Below are 13814 nucleotides of genomic sequence, written 5' to 3'. Positions count from 1 at the left end.
CTGCGCCCGCGCCCACCGCCCGCCGCTGCGCTCCAACCGCCCGCCGGTCGGGCTCGGGCTAGACGTGGGGCAAGGCAGAGCGTGCCGGCGGCGAGGCGGAGCGGGACAGGACGGGGCGGGGCGACGCAGGGCAGAGCGGGACGGGGCGAGGCGGAGGAGAGAGGTGAGCGGAGGGGCTGGGGTGTGCGATGTGGTTGCTCTGGACAGACGTGGAGAGGTGGCTTGGGGAGGGAGTGGGCGGCGGGAGCAGTTTCACTGGCGCTGTGCCGTCCACGCAAGCGCACACAACGGACGCGAACGACACTAACTTGAGCGCCGTTGCTGCCCATGGCGGCGGACCGGGAGGGGGGGATGGAAGTCGGGAGTGCAGCAGCCAACGGCGACAACAGAACAACAAGCAGTGGGTCGGCGCTCTCCTTCCGGTGGTGTGCCGGATTTTCTTGGATCAAGTTCGGCCGTCGCGAACTTCGGCGCCACCCGTCGTGGTTCAGTTGGGCATTCTCCCGCGATGCCTCGACTCGTCCCCTCTCGATGCAGGTCCCAAACCGCCTCCTTGTCCCGGTTGGCCTCCCAGAGGACGCGGCCGTAGAGGCTGAGCAGGTCGGCGTCGCCGGCGCAGGCGAGCAGGGCGAGCAGGGCTCGGGGCGGGGCAGGGCGGAGCGGGACGGGGCGTGGCGGCGCAGGGCACGCTCGGGGCGAGCAGGACGGGGGCGAGGCGTGCTCCGCGAGGCGCTATGACGAGTCCGGACGGACTGTTTGGGGTCACGAGGCCTTCTGCGCGCTGGGCGCGGATGCTCCAAACGCCTGTCAGCCCTCCGGACGTCCGCCCCATCGCTCCCCAAACGGACAAAAGCGAACGTGTCCGGATGGGGTTGCGCGGTGGAGTTGGCCTAATCGGACGGGGCCCCCACCGGAACAGATGGACGTGCATGCCAGATTGTTATGTGACGCCGCCCGCGCTTTTCCACCGCGGCTTTGTGTCTGTCGACTGCCACCCGCGGCGAGCTTTCGCGCCATAAAAAGTGCACGCTCGGCAGCTCACTCCACATTCCCTCCCAGCCTCCCCACTGTGCAGCAAGTGCAACGCAAAGCCAGAGTGGAGAGCTAGCTAGTGAGAGACTTCAAGAAGTATAGCACCCTCTCGTGGCACGACGATGCCGCCGCCGGGCTCCTGGTTCTACATGCTGCGGCGCAAGCGAGGAGGCGACGACGGCGAGATCAAAAGAGGCGATCGTGCCCCGGCGGTGGTGACCACGCCGCCGTCGTCGTCGGCGTCGTCGCGGGGGGTGCCGGTGCCGCCTCCGTGCACCCCGAACAGGGCGTCCTACTACGTCCCCAGCGGCGAGCGTGGAGCTGTCAAGGGGATTCCGATTCCGCCCAAGCGCCGGGACACGCAATTCCCGCGCAGCCCGCAGCCGAGCGACATCGTCTTCGACGTGGTCACCGTGTCGCGGGCCGCGGCCGACCGGTTCGACGGGCTCAGGGCGATGCCGGAGCTCAAGCTGCGGCCGATTCTCACCAAACCGGCCGGCAAGAAGGTGGAGGGGGAGGAGGGGGCCTCGGGGAGCGGCAGCGCGTCGCCGACGGCCAGGGCGCGGCGGCGGCGGCGGCCGCGGCTCTACGTGAAGCCGAGCGGCGGGCGGATGGGGAGGAGGCCGGCGGACGCGCAGCCCCCGACGAAGACGACCACCGGGCCGCAGAAGCGACGCGCCAGGCGGCGGCGCTGGCTGCAGGAGAGCCTGGTGGTGGTGAAGGAGTCGGCGGACCCCGAGGAGGACTTCCTGGCGAGCATGGCGGAGATGATCGCTGCCAACGACGAGGTCCGCGCGTCGCCCCGGGGCCTCGAGGAGCTGCTCGCGTGCTACCTCGCCCTCAACGCCGCCGAGCACCACCGCGCCATCGTCGCCGCCTTCCGGCGCGCCTGGCTCGACGCCACCGCCACCGGCATCAAGCACAGGCCGCCGCCGTCACAGGGCCTCGCTGGCTAAGCTAGTTACACACCACGTGTGCTCGTGTACAGTACGAAAATGGCGGTGGTTTGTCAAAGTTTCTTCGCGCGAATCCCCATGGCCGCCGCCTGCTCGCTCGCTCGATCGGCTGCTGCTACTGCTGCGATTCTGCAAAGCTGGAGGATCGACGAGCGCACGCGCGTCACGGGGTACTCTGCTCTGGTTCCAGTCGTTCTCAAGGGAATCGATCGATCATGTGTGGTCTTTACAGATAGGAGTAGGCCTACCTGCGTCAGAATTTGTTCTTGCTGGGCGAACACCATCTCGGATTTTTCTTCTTGTTGCTGCTCCGTTGATGCTAAGTGGAGTACGGACTAGGTAGATGGGGAAGCATCTAAGCATCGACGCATATACGGTGTGACACGACATGCACATGTAGTACAAAAATTCGGTTAGGTTAGTGATAGTACCTTTCCTAGCGTGCGTCCACCGTTCTTTCCATTTTTTTTCGAGGAAAAAAAAGAAGAAGATAGAAAGAACGTGCAATTTGTTACCTCCGTACAATAATTTGCTCGATACAAGGCTCCCAGAAAGACAAGAAAATTCCACTCAAAATAAGAAAGACAAGAAAACTACAACCCGCTTCTCAAAATCAAGACATCAATCAATCTTAGTGGGCCTAGCATCGTATCTTTCGGTCGCGGAAGTCTTCGTGCTAAGGTACAGCTGGGCCAATGCCATCGTAGAAGTCTTGTATAGATCAGGGATCACAAATCCACAGCATCTCGCGAACTAAATTTCTGCCACTTTTGCAACGGCGACGTAAATAACCTTGTTGCGACGAGGAGAGAGCATGAACCGCTGGAGAGCGATATGCACCCAAACGAAGCAAAAAGGGGGCCACAATCTAGGCCCAGCTGCAAAAACATCCGAAGGAACATCACATTGATCCCCAAGGGTTAGTCTTCCGCTGTCGACGCCACTGGCTGCCCACAACACCACTATTGAAAAGAGCCGGAAGAAGATGATCATTGCCTCGACGCCAACACAAAGAAACACCAGTTGCTCGCCCTTCGGACCTGAGACGGCGCAAACACCACCTATGAAATCAAATACCGATACCGGGGATAACTACCCCTTTGATGAAAGATCCGAAGGAAGCTTATTCTCCACTGTTGGAGCCAAAGCCATGGATAACCAAAGACCTAACCAAGATATATAAACTACTTAAGACACACACAACAAGGTACCAAAGTCCCCTTTTCTCGGCACAACATGAGCAGATGATGGAGGTGAGGAAACTCAATGACGCCAATGCCTAGGGCGCCTGGTAGTTCCACTTGTTGGCTGCCTCTGGCGGCTAGGGTTTCACTGGCTAGGGTGAAATGAAAAGGAGATTGTCTCACCTTTTACAATTTATAAATGGTACCCCGCATATTGCTGCGGGAATTGGTTGCAATATAATTCAATGAGATTTGGTTATGTGGAACATGAGTGTTTGGCTAATATTATGAGACCGAAAGTAAAATCCATATTATTTATTACATAATTCTAAAATATTTATAGAAAACAAGTAGCATCATATAGTGAAAAACATCTCTCCATGCATGGTTACATGTTGAAGTGGGTCTTTTCAGATTTATAAAAGGCTCCATGTTGAGAGAAATATGTTAGCGCGAGTCACATATTTAGTTATATAGTAGAATATAGGATTTGACCCCATACATAAAAAATTATCCATTTCATAAAATTCACCCTTTATTCATGACGGTGTTGTGACTTAGGGGTGCCTCATGCCACCGAAAGCCGGCTCATCATGCTGGTCCGAGGCCCCCAAGGTCGAAAGGCGCACCAAGCCATCATCCCGACACGTGGGGCCTTTAGAAGGAAAGAACAAGAAAGCCGATGTCCAGAAGGACTCCTCCACCGCCTTAGATACCGACTAGGACTTGTAAACCTAGCCCCGGGCACCCTTTGTAAGCCGGGGCAGGGCTAGTCGATAGGCACACAATCTTCACCCTTCGGTATACCTATGCTCATTACTATCTCATATGTACTTTGTACGCCTTCCAGTCAATACAACAAGAGAAAGAGTAGGGTATTGCCTCAACCGTGATAGCCCGAACCTTGGTAAACCGATCTCATGTTTCCACTCTGGACTTCCGACTTGTCGCGATACCCTAGCAGAAGGTTTGACAGAATCTACACCGGCAATTTACCTCCTTACCACCACGTGTTTTATAATTCAACATTTTTAACTCTGTTTGACAAGCTTTCCCTTGGGCATATTTAGCAGGACCGTGTGCTTGCCGAATTGAACATTACATCAACACCAAGTCAAAACATGTTAGAAAATAATTACAATGATTGTCCTAAAATTTAAGTATTATCTGTGCCAAAATCTGTGGAGGTATAATGAAATAATGTTGTAATTTGCTCATAATTTAAACTTATCTGACTCCAAGTTTTTCAATTGAACTTAAGGTGATCGAAAATCTTCAACGTACTTAAAATCACTAAAATGGAAATCTTGTCTCCAAATTTTACAATATTATTTTGGGAATTTTAAAGATGAAAACATTAGAATTCATCTATAAAACATTTCGCGACATGTTGTCGGAGTCAGCTGATCCTAACAACTGGATCAGATATGCGACGACATAAGTTGGATTAAACAGAGTAAATGGGGAATAATTCACAATATGGGGCTAAAGTAGGGAGCAACTTTGAATTTGAGTAACCTTTACACTATTTTTGTAGAGTAATTCAGTAAAGGAAGAGTATTTTCATTTTAAAGAAAGGAATAAAGGATGACTCACGAATCACAATATGCCTACCTTTTCTTACAGAAACCTTCCAGTTTTATAACAAACAAACACATGTGGAAATTTGGGAGTTCCATTTGAGAGCCTCCAGATGGCAGGCAGGGTGCCCCTGCAATGTTCAGAGAAAGCATGGACTTGGCACTTACCGCACACACACACACACAAAGAAATGGATTTGACACGAGGTTGAAGGGAAAACGAGGCAGCAGCATTCAGTAAAACATTGCTGTTTCCACGCAGCGAACCGGGCAAGGGGATCCGACATGCATGCGCCATGGACGTTCCTCAGTCATCGGGCGGGGAAAGTGGACGGGCGTCCTCTTCCTGCACTTCACCGTCCATGCTCCATAGCTGCTGGATCTGGGGCTTCGCCCGTGCTACACTCCATTCCGCAAGCATCAGCTCGCTTGGCTCGCCAGGTCTTCCCTTCTCCTGTCCTCCAGGGTCACCGACTGAGGAAACGGCTGCCCGGAAAAGACACCTTCCTTCCTGCTGCCAATCTGCCATGCATGTATGGAGTACATGCTGTAAGATTGATGTGTGATGCGTCAGTTTTCCTTGCCATCGCATGTGTGTGCAGGCCGTCGCCTGACGCCGCTGACCTGCTGAGGCGTGACGTGCGGGAAAAGATGGACGGATCCTCCTGGTCTGGCCTGCAATGCCGACGGGACGATGGCCTCGTGCCCGGTGGCTGCAATGAGCAGAACCAACTTTTTAGGGAGATCCACTCATCAGAATGCAATGGATGATGAGAGAGCATGGAGCAGCATCCGTCCAGAAAAACTAGAGAAAACCATTCCGTGGTGGATTATCAACGGAAAGATCATGAGTAGTGCGATGTGAGTTTTCTAATCTAATCTATGCACCAGGAGTTGCAGCTTGCAAGTAGCAGAAAGCCTCCGAGTATGGCATCTCTTCAGTCTCTCAGGCTCGGGGGCCTCAGGCGTGCGTGCATGGGAGTGGCAGAGCCGCAGAGGCACACCTGTTCGGCAAGAGAACAAGCGCCAGCGTACAAATGTTTCGCCATCGGGATTGCCTTGCCCAGGTTTCGCAGCGCGATCCCGTGCTCCGCCTCCTGCGCTGCGCCTGCCGCCCGCATGGCTCTGGCAGCGTCGTCCACGGCGACGGCGAGGCGCACCCACCCACGCGTGTTCTGCGGGTAGCTGCGAATGGGCGCGGACGGGCAAGGCCAGCAGCACCGTGCGACTGCCGAGACGCAGGCGGAGGGGGAAGGTAGCTGGTGGTACGTACGTACATGCAGAGCTGCAGACAGGCAGGAGGTGGATGCCACTTCGTTGCCGCCATGCGCAGCGCCATGGGCAATGGCGATGGCGTCATGCCGGGTGGACGGTGCCCCTAGCTGCCAGTGCCAAGAATTCAAGTTTTTTTTTATTCCTGAAGAATGATGACATGTGTCTTGTAGTGTTCTTCAGCAAAGTGTGATGCACTGATCTTTTCTAAAAAAAATGTAGTGGTGTTTTTCTCACTTCTTTAAAAAACATCTCATGTGTTTAGTTGGACAGCCTCCATGGATAGATTATTCATGTGTTCTTCACTTTGTTCTTTGAAACTTTTTTTTCGCACACAGAAAGGTTGCACAAAGCTTTTAAAAAAACTGGTTACATGAACTCCCTCGCCGCGCAAGAGGGTGTGGCCGGGAGATCCGGCGCGTACCAAATCTGACGGGCGGGGGCGAGGCGCCGGGTGACAGGTGATGAAGCTATGTATCTAGGGTAGGGTCATGGACCTGTCCAAGATACCTTCCCCAAGGACATCTCTAGAAGAAATCACCTTTCAATCGACCCGGAAATGTTCCACTCGACGGACTCAAAGACACTCGACCATGAAGCCATCCACTCGACAGCCAGGAGACCTAAGGTCACTCTGCACGCCAACGGTCGGTCATTAAGTAGCTTTTATGGTCATCATAGCACTTTATTTGTAGCGTTACCAGTAACGCCCGATCTTAATGTATCTTAAACCCTGCATAACTGAGGGCCGGAGGGGTCTGGCGGACTCTATATAAGTCACCCCCTCCTCAGTGTAAAGGGTTCGCATTCCTGTAACTCGTACGCACATAATCCAGTCAACCGCCTCCGGGCTCCGAGACGTAAGGCTGTTACTTCCTCCGAGAAGGGCCTGAACTCGTAAATCCCTTGCGTATACAACTACTCCATAGCTAGGATCTTGCCTCTCCATTCCTACCCCCTTAAACTACTGTCAGACTTAGAACCACGACAGTTGGCGCCCATCGTGGGGCAGGTGTCTTAGCGACTTATTGGAGAAGTTGCGATTTTTCCGATCTCCTTCATCATGATTTCAGGCGGAGCTTTGGTTGAGGGCCGCGAGATCCGTCTCGGCGCACTCACGTTCATCGGCGACGACTCCGCTTGGCTTCAGGAGGCCCCGCTCGACATTGACGCGCTCCCTATCCGCGGGGCGACGCACTTTCGCGCGTGCGCCCGCGGCGTCCTCCTGCGGCAACCGTCGATCCAGTATCGGTCGACCCCTGTGTCGTCCTCCCTCTCTGTTTCGTGCCGGCGCAAGCGCTCCGGTCGGTCGAGGCTTCAGCGGTGGGTGAGGCACGCGGTGGCTCGCCAGTTGGTCACCCCCAAGTCGCGGCAATCGAGCCCAACGAATCTCTTTACGGCCTATTCGACCTATCAACTGGCTCCGCAGAGACTGCATCTAAGTGCGACAGCAGTGATCCAGCGGCGGAGGTTCTTATGGTCGATGGACCACGCAGTCCTACCGGTTTTCCCCGCACCGACGGAGGCGACGGTGGAGGCGATCCGTCGCATGCCCATGAAGAATATCTCCCTGAGCCCCTCACTTCGCTGCAGAGGGAAGATCTTCGCCGCCGGAACATGGATGCGCTGCATACTCCTATCGTTGGAGAAACCCCCGAGGCCCGTGCCTTAGAGGACGCGCACTTGGCCAACTTGGCTGAGCGCACTCGACTGAAGAACCTTCAGCGAGCACTCGACGAGCGTGCGCGACAACGAGTTCCAGAATCGAGTCGACGTAAACTCTTTCCATCACCGACTCAGGTATATCGAAGTCCGATTCAGAATTTAGCAGCTGTAGCCCGTATAGCAGAGTCGATTCAACCTTCCCAGTCAGAGGCTGGCAGAGGCTTGTTACAGATCAGAGATTTACTCCGGGCAGCAGGAGATCAAAATTCAGCTGTATCGCAGTCGCGGAATAGGATTCACAGCAGATTCGTCGGTGTAAATACAATCCAGTCGGCCCACAGCCCAAGATCGCCCCCGAGGCGTGAGGAATGTGGAGACCGGCGTGATCAGTACAAGGACCGTGAGCAGTATGATCACCGATTCGATCGTGATGATCGACATCGAGTGCCCACCCCTCCCCCAAGGGGTGGATCGTACGCGCCTCGACAGCAGGATGATAGACGTCATCACAGTGTTGGGCGAAGGATTCCAGTTGACCCCAGGGAACCAGGCTTTGATGCGAGATCCATTATTGTTCAAGGTTTGGTCGATAGGAACAGAGCTCACCGAGAAGGTCATGACAGAGATGTACCCACAAGCGGCAGAGTACATGTCTCAGGACCAGAGTGTTTCAGCAGAGCCATCAGGGCCGCGGTGATTCCTCCCAACTTCAGGTTGGCGACTGGAGTTAGTAAGTTCACCGGTGAGTCCAAGCCTGACACTTGGCTTGAGGACTACCGAGTGGCTGTTAAGATTGGCGGCGACAATGATGAGGTGGCCATGAAACACCTGTCTCTTATGTTGGAGGGCTCGGCCAGAGCATGGTTGAATCAGTTAGCACCCAACAGCATTTACACTTGGGAAGATCTTGCCCGAGTGTTTGTCAGAACATTTGAAGGAACTTGCAACCGACCAGCAGGGCTGACAGAGCTGCAATCTTGTGTGCATAAGTCGAATGAAACTTTGAGGGATTACATCCAGAGATGGATCACATTGCATCACACGGTAGAAAATGTATCTGATCACCAGGCAGTCTATGCCTTCAAGGAAGGCGTTAAGTATAGAGAGCTAAACCGGAATTTCGGTCGAACCGGAGACATGTCTCTGAGTCGAATGATGGAGATCGCCACCAAGTATGCCAATGGTGAAGAAGAGGATCGGCTCCGGAGTGGCAAGCACAAGTCAGTCGCCCACGAAACCGGAGGAGGGAACTCCAGTCGGAAGCAGAAGCGGAAAGCCGAGCCAGCTGCTCCTGGAGAAGCCTTGGCCGTGACTCAAGGAAAGTTTAAAGCGAAGCCCAAAGGGTCTTGGAACCCTAAGAAGGTGAAGGACAAGGAAGGGAATGACGTGTTGGATCTGTCGTGCCACATCCACACGAAGAAAGATGAAGAGGGTAAACTCATTTACCCAAAATATACCACTCGACAGTGTCGGCTCTTGATCTAGCAATTCCAGGGGAAACATCCCAAAGATAAGGAAAAGGAGTCGGACAAAGTTCAGGACAAAGAATATAGTGATGATGGATATCCCCAAGTCAATTCCACCCTGATAATTTTTGCTGACGTTGAAAGCAAAAGTCGATTGAAAGTTATAAACCGAGAAGTTAATATGGTTGCTCCGGCGACACCCAGTTACCTGAAATGGTCTCAGATTGCCATCACATTCGACCAGTCCGATCATCCGACACACATAGCCACCCCTGGGAGGCAAGCTTTGGTGGTCGACCCAGTCGTCGAAGGCACTCGACTGACTAAGGTTTTGATGGATGGTGGCAGTGGCCTGAATATACTATACGTAGAGACGTTGAAAGGGATAGGTATTCCGATGTCCAGACTCAGTACCAGCAACATGAGCTTCCATGGAGTCATTCCTGGAAAGAAGGCCGAGTCACTCGGCCAAATAGCTCTTGATGTGGTTTTCGGTGATTCCAAAAATTACCGCAAAGAAAAGTTGACGTTTGAAGTTGTGGATTTCCAGAGTGCTTATCACGCTATTCTGGGCAGGCCAGCTTATGCACGTTTTATGGCCCGACCATGCTATGTGTACCTCAAATTGAAGATGCCTGGCCCCAAAGGTGTGATCACTGTTACTGGCAATCGGAAGAAGGCGGAAGAGTGCTTTCAGAAAGGCTCAAAGATTGCCGATGCTCAGATGGCAATGGTAGAGCTGCAAGAACACCAGAAAAGTGCAGACCCGAGTGATTTTTTGCGAGCCAAGAGGCCTGCTATAGCGTTTCAGTCGTCCGATGAGACAAAACCGATTCACATTCACCCGACCGACCCCAGTGCTGCTCCGACTCATATCTCTACAACACTCGACTCCAAATAGGAAGAAGCGCTCATCCAGTTCCTCCGTGAGAACTGGACATCTTCGCATGGAAGCCTTTTGACATGCCGGGTGTTCCCAGAGGGCTGGCTAAGCACCGCCTACGAGTCGACTCAAAGGTGAAACCTGTCAAAGAACATCTTCGACGGTCCGCCGTCCAGAAAAGAAAGGCCATTAGCGAGGAGGTGGCTCGGCTCTTAGTAGCGGAGTTTATCCGAGAGATTTATCACTCCGAGTGGCTCGCCAATGTTGTCATGGTCCCCAAGAAGGACAAGTCACTTCGCATGTGCATCGACTTCAAACATATCAATCGGGCCTGCCCGAAAGATCATTTTCCTCTCCCCCGCATCGACCAAATAGTCGACTCGACCGCGAGATGTGAGCGCTTGTCTTTTTTAGACGCTTATTCCGGCTACCATCAGATCCGTCTGTATGGACCCGATGAGATCAAAACAACTTTCATCACTCCATTCGGGTGCTTCTGTTATGTCACCATGCCATTCAGCCTCAAGAATGCCGGAGCCACGTTCATGAGGATGATTCAGAAGTGTTTGCTCACTCAAATCAGTCAGAATGTGGAAGCATACATGGATGATATTGTGGTCAAGTCACGAAAAGGTTACGACCTGCTGACTGATCTTGCAGAGACATTTGCCAACCTCAGGAGGTATGATATCAAGCTTAATCCATCAAAGTGCACATTCGGAGTTCTTGGCGGAAAGTTACTCGGTTTTCTCGTTTCCGAACGAGGAATTGACGCCAATCCAGAAAAAGTTGGTACTATACTCCGAATGAAACGTCCTGTGCGTGTGCACGATGTCTAGAAGCTTACTGGTTGCTTGGCCGCTTTAAGTCGATTCATCTCTCGTCTCGGTGAAAAGTCATTGCCTCTTTACCGACTGATGAAGAAGTCAGACAAGTTCGAGTGGACTCCTGAAGCTGATGCAGCATTTGCAGAGCTAAAAGCCCTACTCTTCACCCAGCCGGTGCTTGCTACCCCGATCAGCAAGGAGCCCTTGCTGCTTTACATTGCAGCCATGGGACAAGTCGTCAGTACAGTACTTACGGTCGAGCGGGAAGAAGAAGGAAAAGCCTTTAAAGTTTAGCGCCCAGTATATTATGTTTCTGAAGTTTTGACCCCATCAAAGCAAAGATACCCTCATTATCAAAAGCTTGTATATGGGATTTATATGACCACGAAGAAGGTTGCTCATTACTTCTCTGACCATTCCATTACAGCCGTCAGCGACGCTCCATTGTCAGAGATTCTGCATAACAGAGATGCAACTGGTCGAGTGGCAAAATGGGTGATTGAACTTCTTCCCCTAGATATCAAGTTTGACGCAAAGAAAGCCATCAAGTCCCAAGCAATAAAAGATTTCATCGCCGAGTGGACTGAACATCAACTGTCGAATCAAGTTCACTCGGAGCACTGGACCATGTTCTTTGATGGTTCTAAGATGCTGAATGGTTCCGGTGCTGGGGTAGTGTTGGTTTCCCCCCGAGGAGATAAGCTCAGATATGCACTCCAGATTCACTTTGATTCCTCCAATAACGAAGCAGAATATGAAGCACTTCTGTATGGGTTGCGTATGGCCATTTCACTCGGCGTCCGTCGCCTCATGGTCTATGGCGACTCAGATTTGGTGGTTAACCAAGTGATGAAGGAGTGGGACGTCAGAAGTCCAGCCATGACTGGTTACTGCAATGCAGTGAGAAAGCTAGAGAAGAAATTCGAGGGGTTAGAGCTTCATCATATACCCCGACTGAAAAATCAAGCAGCTGATGAGTTGGCAAAAATAGGTTTCAAGAGAGAAGCCATTCCCAGTAATGTGTTTTTGGAACACATCCACACACCATCAGTTCAGGAGGATCCTTTCACCGAAGAAGCCCCGCAGCCAAAAAGTGCCACGGATCCGACTGAAGTTGAAGTTCCAGCTGTGGTCGTCCTGATCATGGAAGTGTTGGTCATCACTCCCGACTGGACAGTGTCATACATCGCGTATATCCTAAGGAAAGAGCTCCCAGAGAATGAAGAAGAGGCTCGACAGATCGTTCGTCGATCCAAGGCCATTACTGTGATGAAGGGACAATTGTACAGAGAAAGCGCGACTGGTGTCGGTCAGAAATGTATAACACCAGAAGAAGGTCAGATAATTCTTGACGATATCCACTCGGGGACCTTTGGTCATCATGCGTCCTCTAGGACCATTGTGGCTAAAGCATACCAAGCGGGGTTTTACTGGCCAAGAGCAAATTAAATGGCGAAGGAGATAGTCGACAAGTGTGAAGGATGTTAGTTCTACTCCAATGTGTCACATAAACCCGCCTCAGCCTTGAAGACCATTCCACTCGTCTGGCTCTTTGCTGTTTGGGGATTGGATATGGTTGGACCACTGAGAACTGGCAGGAGCGGCTTCACCCATGTACTGGTGGCAGTCGACAAGTTCACTAAGTGGATCGAAGCCAAGCCTATCAAGAATCTTGATGCCGGCACTGCTATCAGCTTCATCAGAGAGTTGATATTCAGATATGGAGTTCCTCACAGCATCATCACTGATAATGGGTTAAACTTTGATTCCGACCAATTCAGAGCCTTTTGTGCTTCTCAAGGCACGCGAGTCGACTACACTTCCATCGCTCACCCCCAGTCGAATGGACAAGCAGAAAGAGCAAACAACCTAATTCTCAAAGGACTGAAACCCCGGTTGATGCGTGATCTCAAGCACGCAGCAGGCACATGGGTCGACGAGCTTCCTTCAGTTCTTTGGGGATTGAGGACCACTCCTAATCGATCGACTGGGCGAACTCCATTTTTTCTGGTTTATGGAGCTGAAGCAGTTCTGCCGAGTGACCTGCTTCACAATGCACCACGAGTCGAGCTCTACTCTGAAGATGAAGCAGAACAAGCCCGGCAGGACGCAGTCGACCTTCTAGAAGAAGAAAGAGAGATAGCCATGATCCGATCGACTATCTATCAGCAGGACTTACGTCGATTCCATGCCAGAAACGTGAAGAGTCGAGCCTTCCAAGAAGGAGACTTGGTCCTCCGAGTGGATCAGCAAAATCCACACAAACTCGCTCCTACTTGGGAAGGCCCCTTCATCGTCACCAAAGTTCTCCACAATGGAGCATACCGTCGTTACAATGTCGATCGCCAGATTGATGAGCCACGAGCTTGGAATGCGGAGCTGCTCTGCCCCTTTTATACTTAAGTACTCACTCAGATGAGATGTAATAAAAAGTACCTTTGTAGTTTGTTTATCGAAGACAAGAGTATTATAATTTTCCCAGTGATTGTTGTTGCTTTTGTTTACGTGAGAAATCCCCAGTGGGTGGCTTAGCTGTGAATCCGTTTCACCTAAGTTTGCAAAAAAAAATCCCTACCGAGTGACGAGCAAGCCTCTCACTCGGGGGCTTAGCTGCGAATCCGTTTCAGCTAAGTGTTTGAAAATCCTACCGAGTGGAGAGCAAACCTCCCACTCGGGGGCTTAGCTGCAGTCCAGTACTCGCCTAAGTATTTGAAAATCCTACCAAGTGGAGAGCAAACCTCCCACTCGGGGGCTTAGCGACAGTCCAGTACTCGCCTAAGTATTTGAAAATCCTACCGAGTGGAGAGCAAACCTCCCACTCGGGGGCTTAGTTGCAGTCCAGTACTCGCCTAAGTATTTGAAAATCCTACCGAGTGGAGAGCAAAGCTCCCACTCGGGGGCTTAGCTGCAGTCCAGTACTCGCCTAAGTATTTGAAAATCCTACCAAGT

At 52.3% G+C, this 13814-nt stretch overlaps 1 protein-coding gene across 1 annotated transcript; it reads left to right on the top strand.

Moving 5' to 3' along the window:
• Positions 1-1012: 1012 nt before the first annotated feature.
• LOC119367272 lies at positions 1013-2502 on the top strand. The gene has a single exon (XM_037632833.1). The coding sequence runs from the start codon at positions 1155-1157 to the stop codon at positions 1986-1988; it is 834 nt and encodes a 277-aa protein (XP_037488730.1). The 5' UTR covers positions 1013-1154; the 3' UTR covers positions 1989-2502.
• The last annotated feature ends 11312 nt before the right edge of the window (positions 2503-13814 follow it).

Source organism: Triticum dicoccoides, chromosome 2B (genome assembly GCF_002162155.2).
Source record: "Triticum dicoccoides isolate Atlit2015 ecotype Zavitan chromosome 2B, WEW_v2.0, whole genome shotgun sequence".
NCBI classification, from domain to species: Eukaryota; Viridiplantae; Streptophyta; class Magnoliopsida; order Poales; family Poaceae; genus Triticum; species Triticum dicoccoides.
This window is presented reverse-complemented; position numbering and strand designations above follow the sequence as displayed.

What these genes read in the sequence shown, in the direction of transcription:
- LOC119367272 (XM_037632833.1), top strand. Translation starts at nt 1,155, where the DNA reads ATGCCGCCGCCGGGCTCCTGGTTCTACATGCTGCGGCGCAAGCGAGGA.